At 44.1% G+C, this 16,355-nt stretch overlaps 1 protein-coding gene across 2 annotated transcripts; it reads left to right on the top strand.

The window, feature by feature from the left end:
• The first annotated feature begins 10,501 nt into the window (after window positions 1-10,501).
• HCCS (holocytochrome c synthase) lies at window positions 10,502-15,461 on the top strand. 2 transcript variants are annotated; one of them, XM_084266261.1, is made up of 7 exons: window positions 10,502-10,599; window positions 11,085-11,216; window positions 11,866-12,014; window positions 12,620-12,768; window positions 13,847-13,966; window positions 14,724-14,810; window positions 14,940-15,461. In XM_084266261.1, exons 2-7 carry the CDS (start codon window positions 11,102-11,104, stop codon window positions 15,136-15,138), a joined length of 819 nt encoding a protein of 272 aa, XP_084122387.1. In that variant the 5' UTR covers window positions 10,502-10,599; window positions 11,085-11,101; the 3' UTR covers window positions 15,139-15,461. The 2 variants fall into 2 exon arrangements, with proteins under 2 accessions (XP_084122387.1, XP_084122388.1); XM_084266262.1 differs by lacking the exon at window positions 10,502-10,599 and adding an exon at window positions 10,726-10,761.
• The last annotated feature ends 894 nt before the right edge of the window (window positions 15,462-16,355 follow it).

Below are 16,355 nucleotides of genomic sequence, written 5' to 3'. Positions count from 1 at the left end.
TGGGTGTGAAGTTTAATTGTACAGAGAGAACACTAATCTGTAGAGGTGGCGTGTAAGTTACGGTAATACTTCATTTTCTTTGATCACAGAAACGACTCATTTTGTGTGAAGTGTTGAGGGTTTTTTGTCACATTTTCCTTGTTGATTACATCAGCAATCTGTGTCGTTGACTGAAAACATCCTCGAACTAACCATGCCAAACCTCTGTGGAGCTGTACACTAATTCTGGAGCGTGACAGTTCTCTTCTGTAGGCAAACCTCTTCATTTTATTTTAACCCACATATTTGTCCCTAGGTACTCTGTTCCTCCTTCTGTAAACTTAGAAGGTTTAGAGGGAACCAGAGAGGAATCTTACCATCTAGGAATAGTCAAGAATCTGATTTTTAATGCAATTTGAGGAAATTCTGGGGTTTGTTTTATTTTAAATTATTTTGAGAGGTGTAGTTGTAGTTTGGTTTTAAACCACACCTGAATTTGGATTGGTTAACTTCTGTTTTTGTTCTTGGTGTTTTGCCCTGTGTGGATGTGTTAGAGGGTTTTTGGGTTTTATGACATGCTGTTGTACCTTCTGGTGTGCTACAGGTACGACACTTTCACTCGGTCCTTCAGTGCACATCCCAACTACTGTAGCAGGCTGTTTAAGCCATTTACTTATAAACTGAAAGATGAAATACGTACCCTGGGCAGCATATTTAGTGTTCCCTCTGTCAAAGCTGGGTGACAGCTGGAGGTGTGAGTGCCCTGATACTGTGCTCATGGGTGAGGGAGCAGCGTTCCCACCTCCCGGGCACTGGGCACCCGCGAGACCCCGCGAGGACTGCGTATGCCCACAACAGCTGCCATGAATCCAGTTCTGCAGGTAAACAGACACCAGGGAGTCTGTTTGGGCTGGCACACTGTGTGCTTCCAGGTCTAGTTCTCCTGTTCAGCCAGGCAGGCGTTCTTCCAAACCCACTTCCCAATCCTGTCCTGTTAAAGGAGGTACCAAGGGCTGTTGACACTTCTGGGTTTTGGGTTCTGTGCTTATTAATTCTGCACAAGCCTGCAGACAACAGAGCTGTTTATGCCTGGGGAAAGTGGCAGTTCATCTGTTTAGCTGTGTGATCTGGGTGAGGGCAGTACCTTACCCTGGGTATCAGTGAATCCACAGTCTCTGGGGCTCGATCCTGTGACCTGCTTTGCTGAAAGAAACACTCCCCACTACATTAATGCACCACAAGTGTCTTCTGAACTAGTGGTTTCACTGCACCTAAAGCAAAACCTAGGCTATGTACAAAGGCTCCAAGTTGGCTTCACCTTTATGATTTAAAGGTGTAAATGAAATACTTTTTTTCTTGTGCTTTTTGAGTCACTAGATCAGGGAATCATTTTGTAGTAGCTTGTTATTTTGTAAAAAATAACCCACAAAACCCCCAATAACTAAATTGTATAAATTCAAACGTTTTGGAGAGCGTGGTTGAAAGTAGAAGCCTGCTTTCGTTATTCAGGAAGTAGGATAACAATCTGATAAGGAAGATGATTTGGAGCAGCTCCTGAGGTGGTAAGTTGGGAAAGCTTTCTGAAATTCATCCCTCCTTAGCATTAATCTTTCATATCTCAGCATTTAAATTTTTTGTTGCAGTAGAGAGCATTAGTTAAAAATGGATCATTTCCTTCACCTCTACATAGACTTGTGTCTGATACAGGGGCAAGGGGGAAGTCAAGCTCTAACAAAATGAAGTTAAAACTAGATTTAAAAAAACCCACCCTCCATGATACACAGTGGGCAGCAATCCAGAATGGAAAGGCAGTGGAAGAATTACCCTAAAACAGGTAGTATTTTCAATTGTTGTACATAATTTGTGTAATTAAGACTATTTTTGCAATGCATTAGTTTTCAATTTTATAATTTATTATTTTAATGTATTACAGCTATACCCTGATACATCTACCATGTGTCAGAAGACAATTTTCTAATGAAAAAATTACTAACACGTGTGTATTTGGCAAAGGCTGTAGTAAGCAGACTGCAAAGTCTTGATGTACTGAATGCATTAATACAGGGCATGTTTTACCTGCCATTAAAAGCTTATAATACAGCAAGTTAGATAGCTGTGGCACCCATTTTTCAATTGCACTTTATTAATTTTAAAACTGTGGTGAAATATTGATGAGATTTAAATGTTGCAAACTCGTGTCTTTGGGTTTTTTTTTAATGAAAAAGTAAATGCATGACAAGTAGCATCATAATAAATGCTACCTTTAGAATGTAATATTATCTTCTTAGTGGCTTAAAACTTCTGTTTTCAGCAGCTGCGTTGTCTGGCGTAAGAGCAGACTCTTGGCGTGTCACCAGGTGTCTCTACCGTGGGTGTATCGAATGGAAGGAGTCAATCTTGTAAAAAAAATCCTGAGATCCCTTGTTTTCCTTTTTCTTTCACGTTCTTCAGTACCAGGTGATGTAAAAGTAGCATGATGGTGATGGGAGTCTGTCCATGCCGGTCAGGCTGTACGTAGGAATGTAAGTTTCCTGGTTTTATGGCTTTACTTTTTCATCAAGAGATGAGTAAGTACCACTTTCAGAACTGCTGCACGGGAACAGTAGGTCTAGTTTGGCTTCTGTGAGCGATTGGAGGATGCAGTACTTGCAGAGAGGAAATGTACTCCCAACACTCATCTTCCTGGTGAGTGTTCCAGCGGGTGTTGGTGAAGTCGAGAGCCTTATGCTCCAGAGATGCTCTGTTGGGTTATCTGTGTGAAAGAATGGAAAGAATTACATCTCTGAAGCCAACTCTACCTCTATAAATACATGCTATCTTGTGTGAGCTCAGTAATTTAATAACTTAATTGCTTAAAAACTAGAATCCATTGAATGATGAAAAATAGCCTATGCACAGGGAAATGAAGGGAGCTGACTTTATATAAAAATCCTTAACAACTCCAAATTTTGTATTAAAATTTATTAGGAACTAAATAAATTACAGTGTCTGGAAGAGAGTTGCTTCCACCTTTACTTATAAAATTATGGGAGAAGGTTACTCATAGTGCAGAACTAATATTAACCGAAGAGGAAAAGCTTACACAAGTGAGCAGATGCATTCAAGCAGATTTGAAAGGAGAGGTGGAGGAGACTTTGAGAACGCAAGTACAGAAATCCAGATGTCTTCCTACTGCTGTGGCTGGGCTGATACGTAGCAGAGAGGTTTAGATGTTTCTTTATCTCTCTTCACGGTGGAAAAGGAAATGCTGTTCTTTCTGATTTTTAAGCTGTATAAAATGGGTGATCAATTTTTGATTGCTGTTTGAAGAGGGCTGTTTCTCATGGACTTGTGTGTCTTTCTGCACATACAAGCTTTCTGTAAAAGGTCATTTAATAGAGAAGTTTGTAAAATTGTTTTGTGATGCTTCTGCCGAGCCTTTCAGGTGAAAATAAAGGGCTGCTTGACAATTACTCCAGCTTAAGATCTGGTGCAGTGTTGGCTGCTGGTGAAAGCCATTACTAAAGCAAAGAGAAAAGGGCCTAGAATTTTCAGATGAAAAAATGAAAGCGTAAAAGACTTTGAAAAGTATAGGCAGCCCTCTCTTGTATTTTTAATAGTCTGCTGTACAACAACATTATCTGGCTATAAGGAACTTCACAGGGAGAGATTTGTTCCTGCTGAGGTGTGTCTCTCTATGGAATGTATGTGGCAGATGGAAAAAGAACAGCACTTAATTGCTGAGATTCTGCCAGCAGTCAAATGGAAATAGCGATCAGTATTTATGAACTTTAACATTCATCCACACCTGGCTAAAATCTTTGATGGACAGGTGAAGGTCTTGGGATTTCGCGAAGGCAACTTGAAAGTCCTTTTTCTGGTAGGGAAGATGAAAGATGTGCTGCTTGGGATGTCTAGAGATCTGGGGTTAAGCATCAGGTCACCCTTTTAGGTGGTAACACTTGGTAAGGTTTCTTATCCACTACACACAAATATCTACTAGCTACCTCCTTTGACATTCTCGCTCTATTTATAATAACCAAGCACTTTATAGCTCAGTAAAGAAAGGAAGGTAGCTGAGAAGAAAAAATTGTATTGTTTGGCATGAGAAATATTTTGGCAAAATTTCTTCTGCGAATCAATTTCATTGTGTGATGCCCTGCACTGAGAGGGCATCTGATTATAATGATGTATATGAATTTTTAATCTAGTTGTAATGTAAAGGAAACGTCTTCAAGAGGGTGAATTTTGAAGAGTTTAGCATGGCTTGGTATCAACCACATAATGACTCAGTGTGCTATTTATAACTTCCTACTTACTGAAATTGAAAATATAAAAGCAAATAAAATATTCTGTAGTGTATCTTTATTTTTAATCTATGCGTGGGATGTCAAACATTGTACTTGTCTCGTGGACAGGACATGCTTTTATGAGCCTATAAATATTTAAGTATATGAGAATCTGCACCCAAGTGGAACATGTTGCATGTGAATTGTCTTCTAGGTTTTTAAATTTTGGTACTTTTAAAGATTTGCTAGGTTTGAAAGCAATGTTTAAATATTCATACTAAGCTGTAATATAGAACTTAACATTTTAAATGCAGTGCGGGGTAGAATGGTTTTGTTTATTGTAACCCTGTTTCAGTTTCACAAGAGAAATCCATCATGTGGTGAGGGGAAAGGAGGAAAAGGGCTAATCATGAGCTCAGTTATATAATTTGCACACTTAATATGCACACATCCAAATATCCTGGATTTGTTTCTAGCATGCATATACCAAACAGTGTTTTCTTTAGTATCTACAGAGACCTAGGTAAGTGGAGTAATTTAACACATAAGCACAGCTAACCTGATGTAAAACCAAATTACAAAACCTGTTGTGAACAAATGAGTTAAAGTTAGGCTCCATAAGTAATGAAGCCTCTAATTAAAAAATGGTTTTAAAATCTTCTGTCTAAAAAGAAACTCGATAGGTACATCTAACTTATGTGCAGAGCAAGGACAGAAACTGCAAATTCTGCTAGACTGATTTGTGGGAAAGCTTTGACAATCTGGTTTGCAGTACATAAATACTAATACTGTCCCAAAATGTCAGGATCAGGTTATTAAATTCAAATAGTATTGTGGCCTGACTCTAGCAATCCTTATCATGGCACATGAACTTAAAATGCAATATAACAGTTCTGCAGATTGGTGAGAAAAGTAATCAGTTGTAATAAGGCAAATGATCAAGTATTATGAATTTCACTGTACTTTTTATGAACAAATCTGAATTATTTGTTTGCATTTCAGCGAGATTGTAAAGCATTTCTATAATTTGTTCCAACGGTTTAGGAGCTTGCCTAGAATGATACTGGCTGATTCATTTCTTTTCCCTTTGATATATGCAATAATGTCAATAAGCAATAAATTGCATGTTGTATGCAAGGTATTGGTACTTCATAATAAAGGAAAGGAACACAGTTTCTTATTTTGTGAATTTCTCTTTCTTAATCTGGTAGTAACTTACGTACCTATAACGAATGCATGATGAAAGAACAATTTCCTTTGGGTTTGGTTCAGAGGCAAGTGGCTTACATGGTATCTTGAAGTTTTGTGCTGTATCTTTTATTTAAAACCAACAGGAGTATGGGGTCTGAGCCATGCAACTGTTCAGGTGGCTGAACTTTCAAAGGATAAAATTCTCTGTAGGACATCGTGGGGCCAGGTAAGTAAATTAAATTACAGATCTGGTTGTGTATTGAAGAAAAACTGACATTGGATCATAAAATTACATTGCAGTGGTGTAATACTGTGTGTTTCAGGACATAAGCTGGACAGTTGCCTGAAGGCTGTAGGGATAAAGAGCTGCTGCTCTCAGCATATTTTCAATGTGATGCGCTGCATAATTGTGCTTCTTGGTACTCAGTAAGGGACCAGGTTCCTTACTATGGCAATTCCTAGTCTGTATGTGCAGTGAAGGTATGCCTAGGAAGCATGAACTGTGGTGAAACTCAGAGGTTCCTCCGAGCATCCTTGGAGGAAAGTTGCTGATGGTTTATTATCCTAACTGTTGGCTTCCAAGAGGAGGAATTACCCCCATATATAAGAACAGCTGGAAGGAGGATCCAGGGAACTACAGGCCTGTCAGCCTGACCTCAGTCCCAGGGAAGATCATGGAGAGGGTCACCTTGGGAGTTGTCATGCAGCACATGTGTGATGGCCAGGGGATCAGGCCCAGTCAACATGGGTTTACAAAAGGTAGATCCTGCCAAACTAACCTGATCACCTTCTATGACAAGGTGACCTGCTTAATGGACAAGGGGAAGGCTGTGGCTGTGTGTACCTGGACTTCAGGAAAGCCTTTGACATGGTTTCTCACAGCATTCTGACTGAGAAACTGGCTGCCACTGGCCTGGACAGGGGGACACTCAGCTGGGTTAAAAACTGGCTGGATGGCCGGGCCCAAAGGGTGGTGGTGAGTGGAACCAAATCCAGCTGGAGGCCGGTCACAAGTGGCATCCCCCAGGGCTCAGTCCTGGGCCCAGTTCTGTTCAACATCTTCATCAATGACCTGGATGAAGGGATTGGATGCTCCCTCAGTGAGTTTGCAGATGACACTAAACTAGGAAGTGTTGATCTGCCTGAGGGTAGGGAGGCTCTTCAGAGGGATCTGAACAGGCTGGACTGATGGGCTGAGACCAACAGGATGGAGTTTAATATGGCCAAGTGTAGAGTGCTGCACATGGGACATAACAACCCCATGCAGAGCTACAGGCTGGGGGAGACTGGCTGGAGAGATGTCAGGCAGAGAAGGACCTGGGGGTGTTGGGTGGCTGCAGGCTGAATATGAGCCAGCAGTGTGCCCAGGCAGCCCAGAAGGCCAATGGCATCTTGGCTTGTATCAAAAACAGTGTGGCCAGTAGGTCTAGGGAGGTAATTGTGCCCCTGTACTCAGCATTGGTGAGGCAGTTCTGGGCTCCCCACCATAAAAAGGACATTGAGGTCCTTGAACAAGTCCAGAGAAGGGCAACCAGGCTGGGGAAGGCACTGGAGGGCAAATCCTATGAGGAACAGCTGAGGGAGCTGGGGATGTTTAGCCTGAGAAGAGGAGGCTGAGGGGAGACCTTATCACCACCTACAGCTACCTGAAGGGAGATTGTAGAGAGGTGGGCGATGGTCTCTTCAGCCAGGTGACAGGAGATAGAACAAGGGGAAATGGCATGAAGCTGTGCCAGGGCAGGGATAGATTGGATATTAGAAACAAATGATTTCCTGAAAGAGTTGTCAGGGCCTGCAACAGGCTGCCCAGGGAGGGGGTTGAGTCACCATCCCTGGATGTGTTCAAAAAAAGGGTAGATGAGGTACTTAGGGATCTGGTTTAGCTTAGGATGGGAATGGTTGGACTCAATGATCTTCAAAGGTCTCTTCCAACCTTGTGATTCTGTGAATTGCTCATGTTTCCTTGAGTTTTCTTTTGTATCATGCAATGGCTAAATTACTAGAAGAAAACACAAAGCATTCCAGTGGGTTTTACTTTTTTCCTCTTATCTTTTAAGGGGAGTTTAGTTCCATTTGTCAGCTGTATTCTTAGGGTACTACTTTTCACTGTTAGTGTAGAAAACTACTTATTAATTAGTCGGCCTGTTTGGAAGTGACTCAGAATGGGAAAGTGTGGCAACAGTATTTGGGGCTGGATACTAACTAGGTCAGATCTCCAGCTGCTTGGAGAAAGGACAATGTCAGCTTGGTGGGAGGCTTTAGTATCTCCACTGTGCAGCTTTCCACATGGAGTAGTGGCAAGACTAAGCATGGCTGGGAACAAGGGGTGCCCTTCTCTGAACTATTCTCAACTGACAAAGTCAACCTTGCTTAAGGTGTGACACACACCCCTCTCCTGAAGATGCAGGATATAGAAAGTATTTTGTATATCCACTTTCTCATCTCCTGTTGCCAAGTGACTCTGTATTTTATCCCTTTTTTTTTTTAATTGCTCTTTGTGTTCTTGTTTTGGTGTGGAAATTCTGCATTATGATTATTTTTCCTTCACAGAGGGTATCTGTCACGTTTTAGATGGCGAAGTAGACTTGTGAGTATCTTTTGGCATTTCTGGAGTTGTCAGTCTAATACACCTAAGGGTAGATTGTGAGCTTTGTTGAGGTGGTGGCCTTGGTAGTGTTTGTAATGCTTTACATTGAGGAGAAAGTATTTGCTGCTTGGTTTACCTTACCAGTTTACATGGTGACTGGTGAGTACTGCAGTCCTTGCTGCTGGTGGAGCGCGGTGGTGGGGAAGTGGGGAGAAGGCATAGTGACACCAGCAACGTAATTGTCGTGGTTTAGCCCTGGCTGGAGGCCAGATGCCCACTGAAGACAGTCTATTACTCCCCTTCTTAGTTGGACAGGTGAGAAAATATATATTAAGAGGCTCAGGAGTCAAAATAAGGACAGGGAGGGATCACTCTCGACGTGGGCAAAACAGACTCAACACAAAGTGAAGAAGAGAAAAACTACTCCACTTTATTACACTACACTACAACTACAAAGAACAGTGAAGAAACCGCAGTTGAGAGCACAACCAGATCTTAAAACAAATGTAACCAGATCTTAAAACACTTTCCCCCCACCACTCCCTTCTTAGCAGACTTTAGTCAGGATTTTGCTCCCTTCTTCCCTCCTGCTCGCAGTACAGGGGGGGCAGGGACTGGGGAAGATGGGGTTCTCGGCAGCACCTTCCCCCCACCCCTCCATTCTAAGCAGACTTCCCTTTAGCCATGATCTTGCTCCCTTCTTCCACCTGCTTGCAGCACAGGGGCGCAGGGGCTGGGAGATGGGGGCTTCGGGCAGTCCCTTGCAAGTTGGTTTCCTTCTCGGCCGGGGCAGGGTGGGGGCATTCATTCCACACCCTCCCCCTGCTGCACCTGGGGTCTCACCCACAGGAGACAGTCCTCCAAAAACCTTCTCCAACCTGAATCCTTTCCCCAGGGCTTTACCTATTCACAAGCTGCCCTGGTGTGGGTCACTGCCATAGCAGGCAGTCATAAATCACAATGTCTCTCAGTCCCAGTCCTCTGTGGGGTCACCAGCCTCTCCCAGCAAACCTGTTCTGGTGCAAATCTCTCTCTCATCTCTGTGTCTCTGTTTCTCTCCATGGCTGCAAGTGCTGTCAGGGGCTTGTTCCAATGTGGGCTCACAGCGTCTCCTCTATGTCTCCACCTGCTCCATCCAGCATGGAGCCCCTTCACAGGCTGCAGGTGGGGTCTGGGCCTTTTCCATGGGTTTCTCCAGGGGCTGCAGGGGCATCTTTCTCTCTGGCACCTGGGCTGCCTCCTCCCCGCCTGTTCCCGGCCTTGGTGTCTGCACAGCTCGGTACATCTTCTCGCTCCTTCTCCGGTGGCAAAATGCAGCTGCTTTTGGGTTGTTTTCTCCTCTATGTGATTCTCAGAGGCACCATGACTATCTCTCAGCCTTGAGTTGCCTGAAGTTTACACTTTGGGGCTGGCAGAAAACTGTAACTGCTGCTTACACAAACCGTCTCAGCAGCACAGCCTCACAAAGCTGCAACTGTACTTTGAGAGGAGAGTGTAGAACCAATTCCCTCTTTGGGAACATCAGAGAAAGAAAATGTCCTACCTGTTCTGCTACTGCCAGGAAGTGTTTGGAAGCAGAGATGTCAGCTGGCCTAGGGGAGGCTCTTACCAAACTCTTGTCAGGTGCAGCAAGTGAAGGCGGGGATGATTGTGTCTTGTTCAGTGCTGCTAGTGCAGCTGTTACTGGGAATGCAGCCTGAGACATGTCAGCAAAGCCCAACATGCCCAAAACCAGGGCAGCGACGGAGACAGTTGTTCTGTTTTCTGGGGCATGCAGGGACTCGGTTGCTGACATGGTGCCACCTCCCCAGCTCTGGGATCTCAGTATGCTCTGCTAATAATTCCTGCATACAGAAACAGTAGGAAACTTTTTACTTCTACATATGGAGTAATATAAAAGGGGCAAAAACGAGTGATAGGATGGATATTTGGTATTGCTTCATATTTGTATTTGTGTTCACAGTGACAGATCCTGTTTTGAAAGACGGGACGTGAACATGTCCCTAAAAGCACTCTTGAGAGGGATGTCTAATGAGTTTAATTCAGTTAGTTATGTATTTTGAAATAGTGCTTGTTAGAACTGCTTCCTTGCATTTCAAATCTGTCTTTATTAAATACTTTGATCTTCCCCAAAAGAACCAAGAATGGCTCACTTCCTCCTTCACACCAGAATACCCACAGAGGGCCCAAAAGACCCCTCCTCCAGACTTGGACTGTCTTTATCCCCAGGTAACTAGTAAGTGGGCCACTTGAAGCTTTAATTCCTCCCTACTTAAGTACTTTTTTTCCATGAAAACCATTCAGCTGTGGTCGTTCCACTGCGGGAGACGGTGTAACGGCCCCTGCTGGCGGCCTTGGGCCTCCCTCCCCGCGCCTCAGGCGAGGCCCGGCGGAGCTGAGCGGCGCGGCGGAGGCCGGGCCGTCGCAGCCCGGGCCGCCACCACCCTGTCCCCGCCCCTCCCGGCGGCGGGCGCAGGCGCGAAGCGGTGCGGCGGGGGGCTGGTTCTTGCGAAGCGGCGCGCTCGGCGTCGTTCTACTGCCGGCGCCGGGCGCGGAGGCGCGGGCCGGGCTGAGGTGAGGTGAGGCGAGGCGAGCGGCCGGCAGCGGCCGCGCCTGGCGATGCGCGGCGGCGGTAGGCGGGCGCCGGGAGAGGGCGCACGGCGCCGGGCCGGGCCGCCTGGGCGGAGGGGGTGGGCCTGACCTTGCCCACGGTCGCCGGCTGCCGGGTCGCGTACGGTGCGTCTGACACGGGGCGGCGGCCTGGCGTGAGGGGCTGCCCGCCCGCGGGCGAGGGGCGGTGCGCGTCGCGGGGCTGCAGCGGGCTGCGGGCTGGGCCCCCGCGGAGGCGGGCAGGGCGGCGGCAGGCGAGGGTGCTGCCTGCGGGGAGCCCCCGCAGCGCTTGTCCCCGAGACGTCCTAGCCCGCTGCCGCTGGGCTCTGGGGCTGCGGGGCTCGGTTTGCGCCGGGGCTGGGCTCCTGCGGCCCTGCTGCGGCAGCGTGCCTGGGCCCGCGCGGGCCTCACCGGCCTCGCTAACGGGTGGCTGCGGGTTTCTTCCTCAGAAACGCGATCGGGCGCCATGGGTTTGTCGGCATCCTCCCCGGCGGCGGCAGGTCAGCCGCCCAGTGCGTCCAGGCAGCACCAGACGGCGGCTCCGCCTTCAGAGTGTCCCATGCACCAGGAAAAAACGAGCGGTAATCACTCCGAGACCTGAACGAGCTCTTTATACGCAAAGCTGATAAACACAAAACAATTTGCAGATGAAAATACAAACGTTTCAGTAGCAAAATCAGCACCGAGTAACCCTAAAAAGGAGTCTGTTGTTTACCAGAACAGCAGGTGCCCACCTTGCTGTAGAAGCTGCAGGGCACTCCTGGTGCTCTCATTTGCCTCAGATCTGTTCCCAGGGGGTGGCAGGCCCACAGAGCACCCAGGAGGGGCAGGGGCCCTTCTGGAGATGTAACTGGGGGGCAGGTGGTTCTGGCTGGTAAACACACATCTGGAAAAGGACGTTAGAAGGGTGGGATAAGGTGAATGTCTGGTGAAGAACATCAGCTCTTCCATTGACACAGTCAACACATTGGATTGTCGTTGCTGTAGGAGTCATAGACAGCTTGGTACAGGGGCCAACATGGGTTGGGGAATGAGCATTCAAGGACTACAGCAGAATCTTAGATTGTACCCTGGGGCTGGGTCTTAAAATAGGCTGGAAAGAGAATAGTTAAAATGGTTGCAAAGCTCCAAAGAAAAAACAAAATACATGATAATTCAATGAACTGGTTTGTATTTCCTGTCACGTCTTAAAGTTTTCATTCTGTAGCAAAATCTTTTCCCATGTTTCAGGTTGTCCAATGCACATGAAGGCTGCTGAGCACAGAACTGAGAACACAGATGATGTCCCTGCACATCAAGAAAGAGCATATGAATTTGTAGCATGTCCAGTAAAGTCTGGTGCATCTCAAATGGCAGATGACATAGATCCTAGCAATATGGTAACTTTTGCTTATTTCATATGTCTTTTTCGGTCTTGTTTCTCCTGAAACACTATCCCCAAAGTGTAAATAGTGATACTGTCCCAGGTGGAAACCAGCAGAGAACATTATTTAAAAAAAAAACACACCACCTTTTCTCATTTTGTGTGCAAATATTGGTATTAAATCAAGTTAGATTTTATTTAACATTCCCTTCTCCAGATTTACATCTTTTTGATAAGAGCTGGTTTTCTGTTGTAAGGATCTTTTGCTGTTGGTTTCTATTTGTTAGTGACACACACAGTCTTTTTGCCACCTTAGCAGGTGTTAGGTTCTGTGTAATAGCAGTATGGGTGAGTTCTGATTCAGGATCTCTCCGAGGTTTCCCCTGATGTACAAAAAGCACTGCTGAAGGTTGGAGGTCAGATGTCATGCCTTCAGATGACAAACTTGTGCAGAGACTTCTACTGCAGAAGAGAAAGATAATTTTTGTGAGCTTCTGTAAAAGATAAGCTGCTTAATCTTTGCAGTGGCTGATTAATTATGCTTTGGTTTTTCTCAAGCACTGTAACATATTCATAATTCATACTTCATACTCTGGTTTGTTGTTGATTCTTGTTTTCTAGATGCCTCCTCCTAATCAGCAGCCATCCCCAGGTCAACCATTTCCACTGTCAACTGTTAGAGAAGAATCTTCCATTCCTAGAGCACATTCTGACAAGAAGTGGGTCTACCCTTCAGAGCAGATGTTCTGGAATGCTATGCTAAGGAAAGGGTAAGTACACTGGCAATTACCAGATGGAGTCTGAGAGTCTGATATTCACAAAGTAATATCATGATAAATAACATTCATCAATGTTATTTAAGAGTTTGTGGACTCCAAGCAGGTACTAACTAACTAGCTCAGTAAAAAAATTTGCTGTTCTTACAAACAGATCTAAAATAAAGGGTGAGTTGGTCTCAAAGGTCACATCTCCTCTAGTGATCAGGAAGACAGTAAGGAGCGTCAGGCAACTGACACGAGCTCAGAAAATGTTTTTAGAAGTCAGTGCATAGGCACAGGCAGACTGTGCATGAGTGCCAGCTTTCAAACTCAATCCATGCTAATCCACACTCTCTTCCCATGGATAGTAAAAGTTCTGTGACTGTGGGAACATCTAACTTGACTTGGCAAAATTGCTAAAAATGTGCAAGTTTGAGATGTTTTCAGTCTTTGCAGAAATTAAGTGCAGGCAAGATCAGACTGAATGATGAATGTCTCCTGTGGCTTAAAACATGTTCTGTGCTGCTGTTTTCTCATTGTTCCGTGATTTGTTTGTCATTCTCAAACAGATCAACTTCAAAGGCAGTTACTGTTGTTAATAACTCTTTGTTCTATGTAGCAATATTGTTTTTGAGTCTCGAACACACAAGCTTTGACCCTGTTAACGCTTGAGTGTATCCAATGTTAGGCCTGCTAAAAAGGATCAACACATGCAGTCATAGTCAGAGATGGAAGGCAGTTCTAAATCTATGCAAAATGTCTTGAATACAGATGCATTTTTTTCTTAAAAAGGCCTTTTTGTGAACACTTCAGATGTGCTGGTGTTTGCAGACTCTGATAACTTTCTGATCCAGTTAAGCTGTTAATTTAGCTGACTAGAATTTGTGGATCTCTATGATGATAACTTTGGTAACTACACTTTTACACAGAACGTGAAGTGTTTCTCAAGATTCTTAAACTGATGAGCCAGATGTTCCCATATTTGCTTTGTGTCTTTGCATAAAACCTTAAATCTCTTCATATGCACTGAGCCAAGTGGAGCAGTTACGCTGTAGTGCTTGCAAACTGTGCTCAAATTCTTACTTTTTAGGTGGAGGTGGAAAGATGATGACATAACAGGTGAGGACATGACCAACATCATTAAGATCCACAACCAAAATAATGAGCAAGCGTGGAAGGAGATATTGAAGTGGGAAGCTCTTCATGCTGGGTACGTAGATAGAAAATTGCTTTTGTAATTCTTTTGAAAGCAGAATGTCACTTTAGTCACAAAAATACCCTTTGCTGATACATCTCAAACGTTAGAGTCTTGTAGGAGCCTGCATTTTGATTCATATGGAGGAAGATTACCTAGAGGAACTTACTTAGAACCAAATAACTGTCTGATAAAACTGATGAACATTTATGTGGGGGGGGTTGTGTAATAGAAATTTGGAGAAACTAACTTCTTCCTGTGTCTGTTTGGGAATTATATAATTGAAATCTTTATGTTATGAAAAAGAGAGGAGATGTCAACTTAGATGGAAAGCGACTGGTGTAAAACAAAGAACGTCACGTTTTAGGTCAGCATAGTCCTTGTTCCTAGAAGAGACAGACTAGTTCAGCCTTCTATATGTAGAAATGTTTCTCTGAAATCCCATGACTGTTGTTACACATTAGCTGGGATTACAGTTTTCTATTCTTTCCTGGTTTTCTGGTTTTTATTAAATGTATGGCTTAAGTTTGCTGGGAACTGCTCTGTTGGTAAGTTAGAACAAAGGTGTGGAGCACATCAAAGGTACTTTATCACACCAGCAGTAAGTGCTGTCAGAAACTGGAGTACTTTTCAAGCCTTAAAAAAAAGCTGGTTTATACTGCTGTGCTTTCTCCTTTCATGTTTTCTGTTACTAAAACAAGTTAGCCTAGTGGTTTAAACACTTGAACTGTTTTAAAAGATAGAAACTGTTTTCATTTCTACCTGTGCACAGGGAGTGCCCGTGCGGACCGTCGCTGGTGCGGTTTGGAGGCAAAGCAAAGGAGTATTCACCAAGAGCCAGAATACGTTCCTGGATGGGGTAGGTGGGCAAGTCTTCCAGCAGGGTGGGAGGGCAGGAAAAATGCTTCTTAAGCAGGACTTCAGCTCCCTCTCCTAGGTTCGTAATGCCCATTAAAGTATCCACATGGTGTATTTCCTGTCTCTCCAGATACGAGCTTCCCTTTGACAGACACGACTGGGTTGTTGACCGATGTGGGAAAGAAGTGCGGTACGTTATTGATTACTATGATGGTGGAGCAGTAGATAAGAACTACCAGTTCACCATCCTGGACGTTCGCCCCGCCTTTGACTCTCTCTCGGCTGTGTGGGACAGAATGAAGGTAGCTTGGTGGCGGTGGACTTCCTAACTGCTCCTGTGGCGTGTAACTGAAAACCACTTCCCTCCTAGGCTAAGGATGAGTGAATACAGGACTTGAGATAGAAGCTCACTGCAGCTGTCACTGTTTTTGTCATCACCACTGTTCTTTGGGGGTGGGAAGGGAGGATGGGGAATTCCGTTGTTAAATACACCGATGCTTTATGGTGTTTTGACTGAAGTAATAAAGTTACAGTAGAAAAAAGACATATCTTAATTTTCTTAAGAGCTGGGAAGTGTTTCCTTATTTTGTCACAGATTCTGTGTAAGCTTGCTACCTATTTGTTTCATTACTCTGGTGCTGCACCAAATACATGAGGCTTTTGATGGGAATTTTGAGTATTACATAGTAAAAACTGGAAATTTCATGAGCAATTTCACATAGTTAGTGTTTGGTTACTAAAAAGACCTGGACTGTTTCAACTCTTTGGTTAACTGGATAAAACAATGCATTTGTTTTTGCTTAGGCACTTTACCTGTTCAAATACATGCTTCCTCAGAAAACTTCAGTAACATTTATTCAGTTAGAGGTGTGGTATGAGTAGTTTTAAAGGGATGTTAATTTGAAAGTAAGGAGAATATACTCATGCCTTTATCTGCGGTTTATCTTTCAGCCAGAAAACGTATCTGTTAGAAGCAGGAATTGAGTGTCAGTTATTTTTAAAACAACATTTCTAAAAGGAGGTAAAATTGATATTTAGTGGCTATTTATCTGAGTATTTAAAAGATTTATTTTCTGATGTAGGAAAACTGTATTTTGGTATTTTCATGTCTTGCAATGCATTCAGGACAGAATTAAGCCTTATGAAGATGCTGTCATGCTGAGCAATAAGGCTGATTTTTTCTGAGTGTGTATTAGTGCAGTGTGGCTTAAAGGTTTGATTAATGTTTGTACTTAATAAGGGAAGCTAACTTTTTTTTTTCCCCAAAGTCTTCCACTGGAATAGCTTTAAATTTGCATGGTTTGGTCAACTTCAGGTGCCATGTACCCCTGAATTTAAATTATTCCTCCCTTTCAGCATATACTGCTCTTGAGAATGAGTCCTCTGTGCATAGCACTTGGGAATGGAGGGAATAAGGGAGTATTGCATCGTAGCTTCTCAGGTGGGAGAAGCTTCCTTCATGAAACCTCACAACCTTAACAGGGAAACAGCTGTGCATTCATTTGCTGAAGATGCTTATTTTTAACTGACATTGAAAGCTTGTCTG

The sequence above is a fragment of the Gallinula chloropus genome, assembly GCF_964237585.1.
Source record: "Gallinula chloropus genome assembly, chromosome: 6".
Classification (NCBI taxonomy): Eukaryota; Metazoa; Chordata; class Aves; order Gruiformes; family Rallidae; genus Gallinula; species Gallinula chloropus.
Note: the sequence above shows the minus strand (reverse complement) of the source record. Positions and strands in the feature narration are given on the sequence as shown.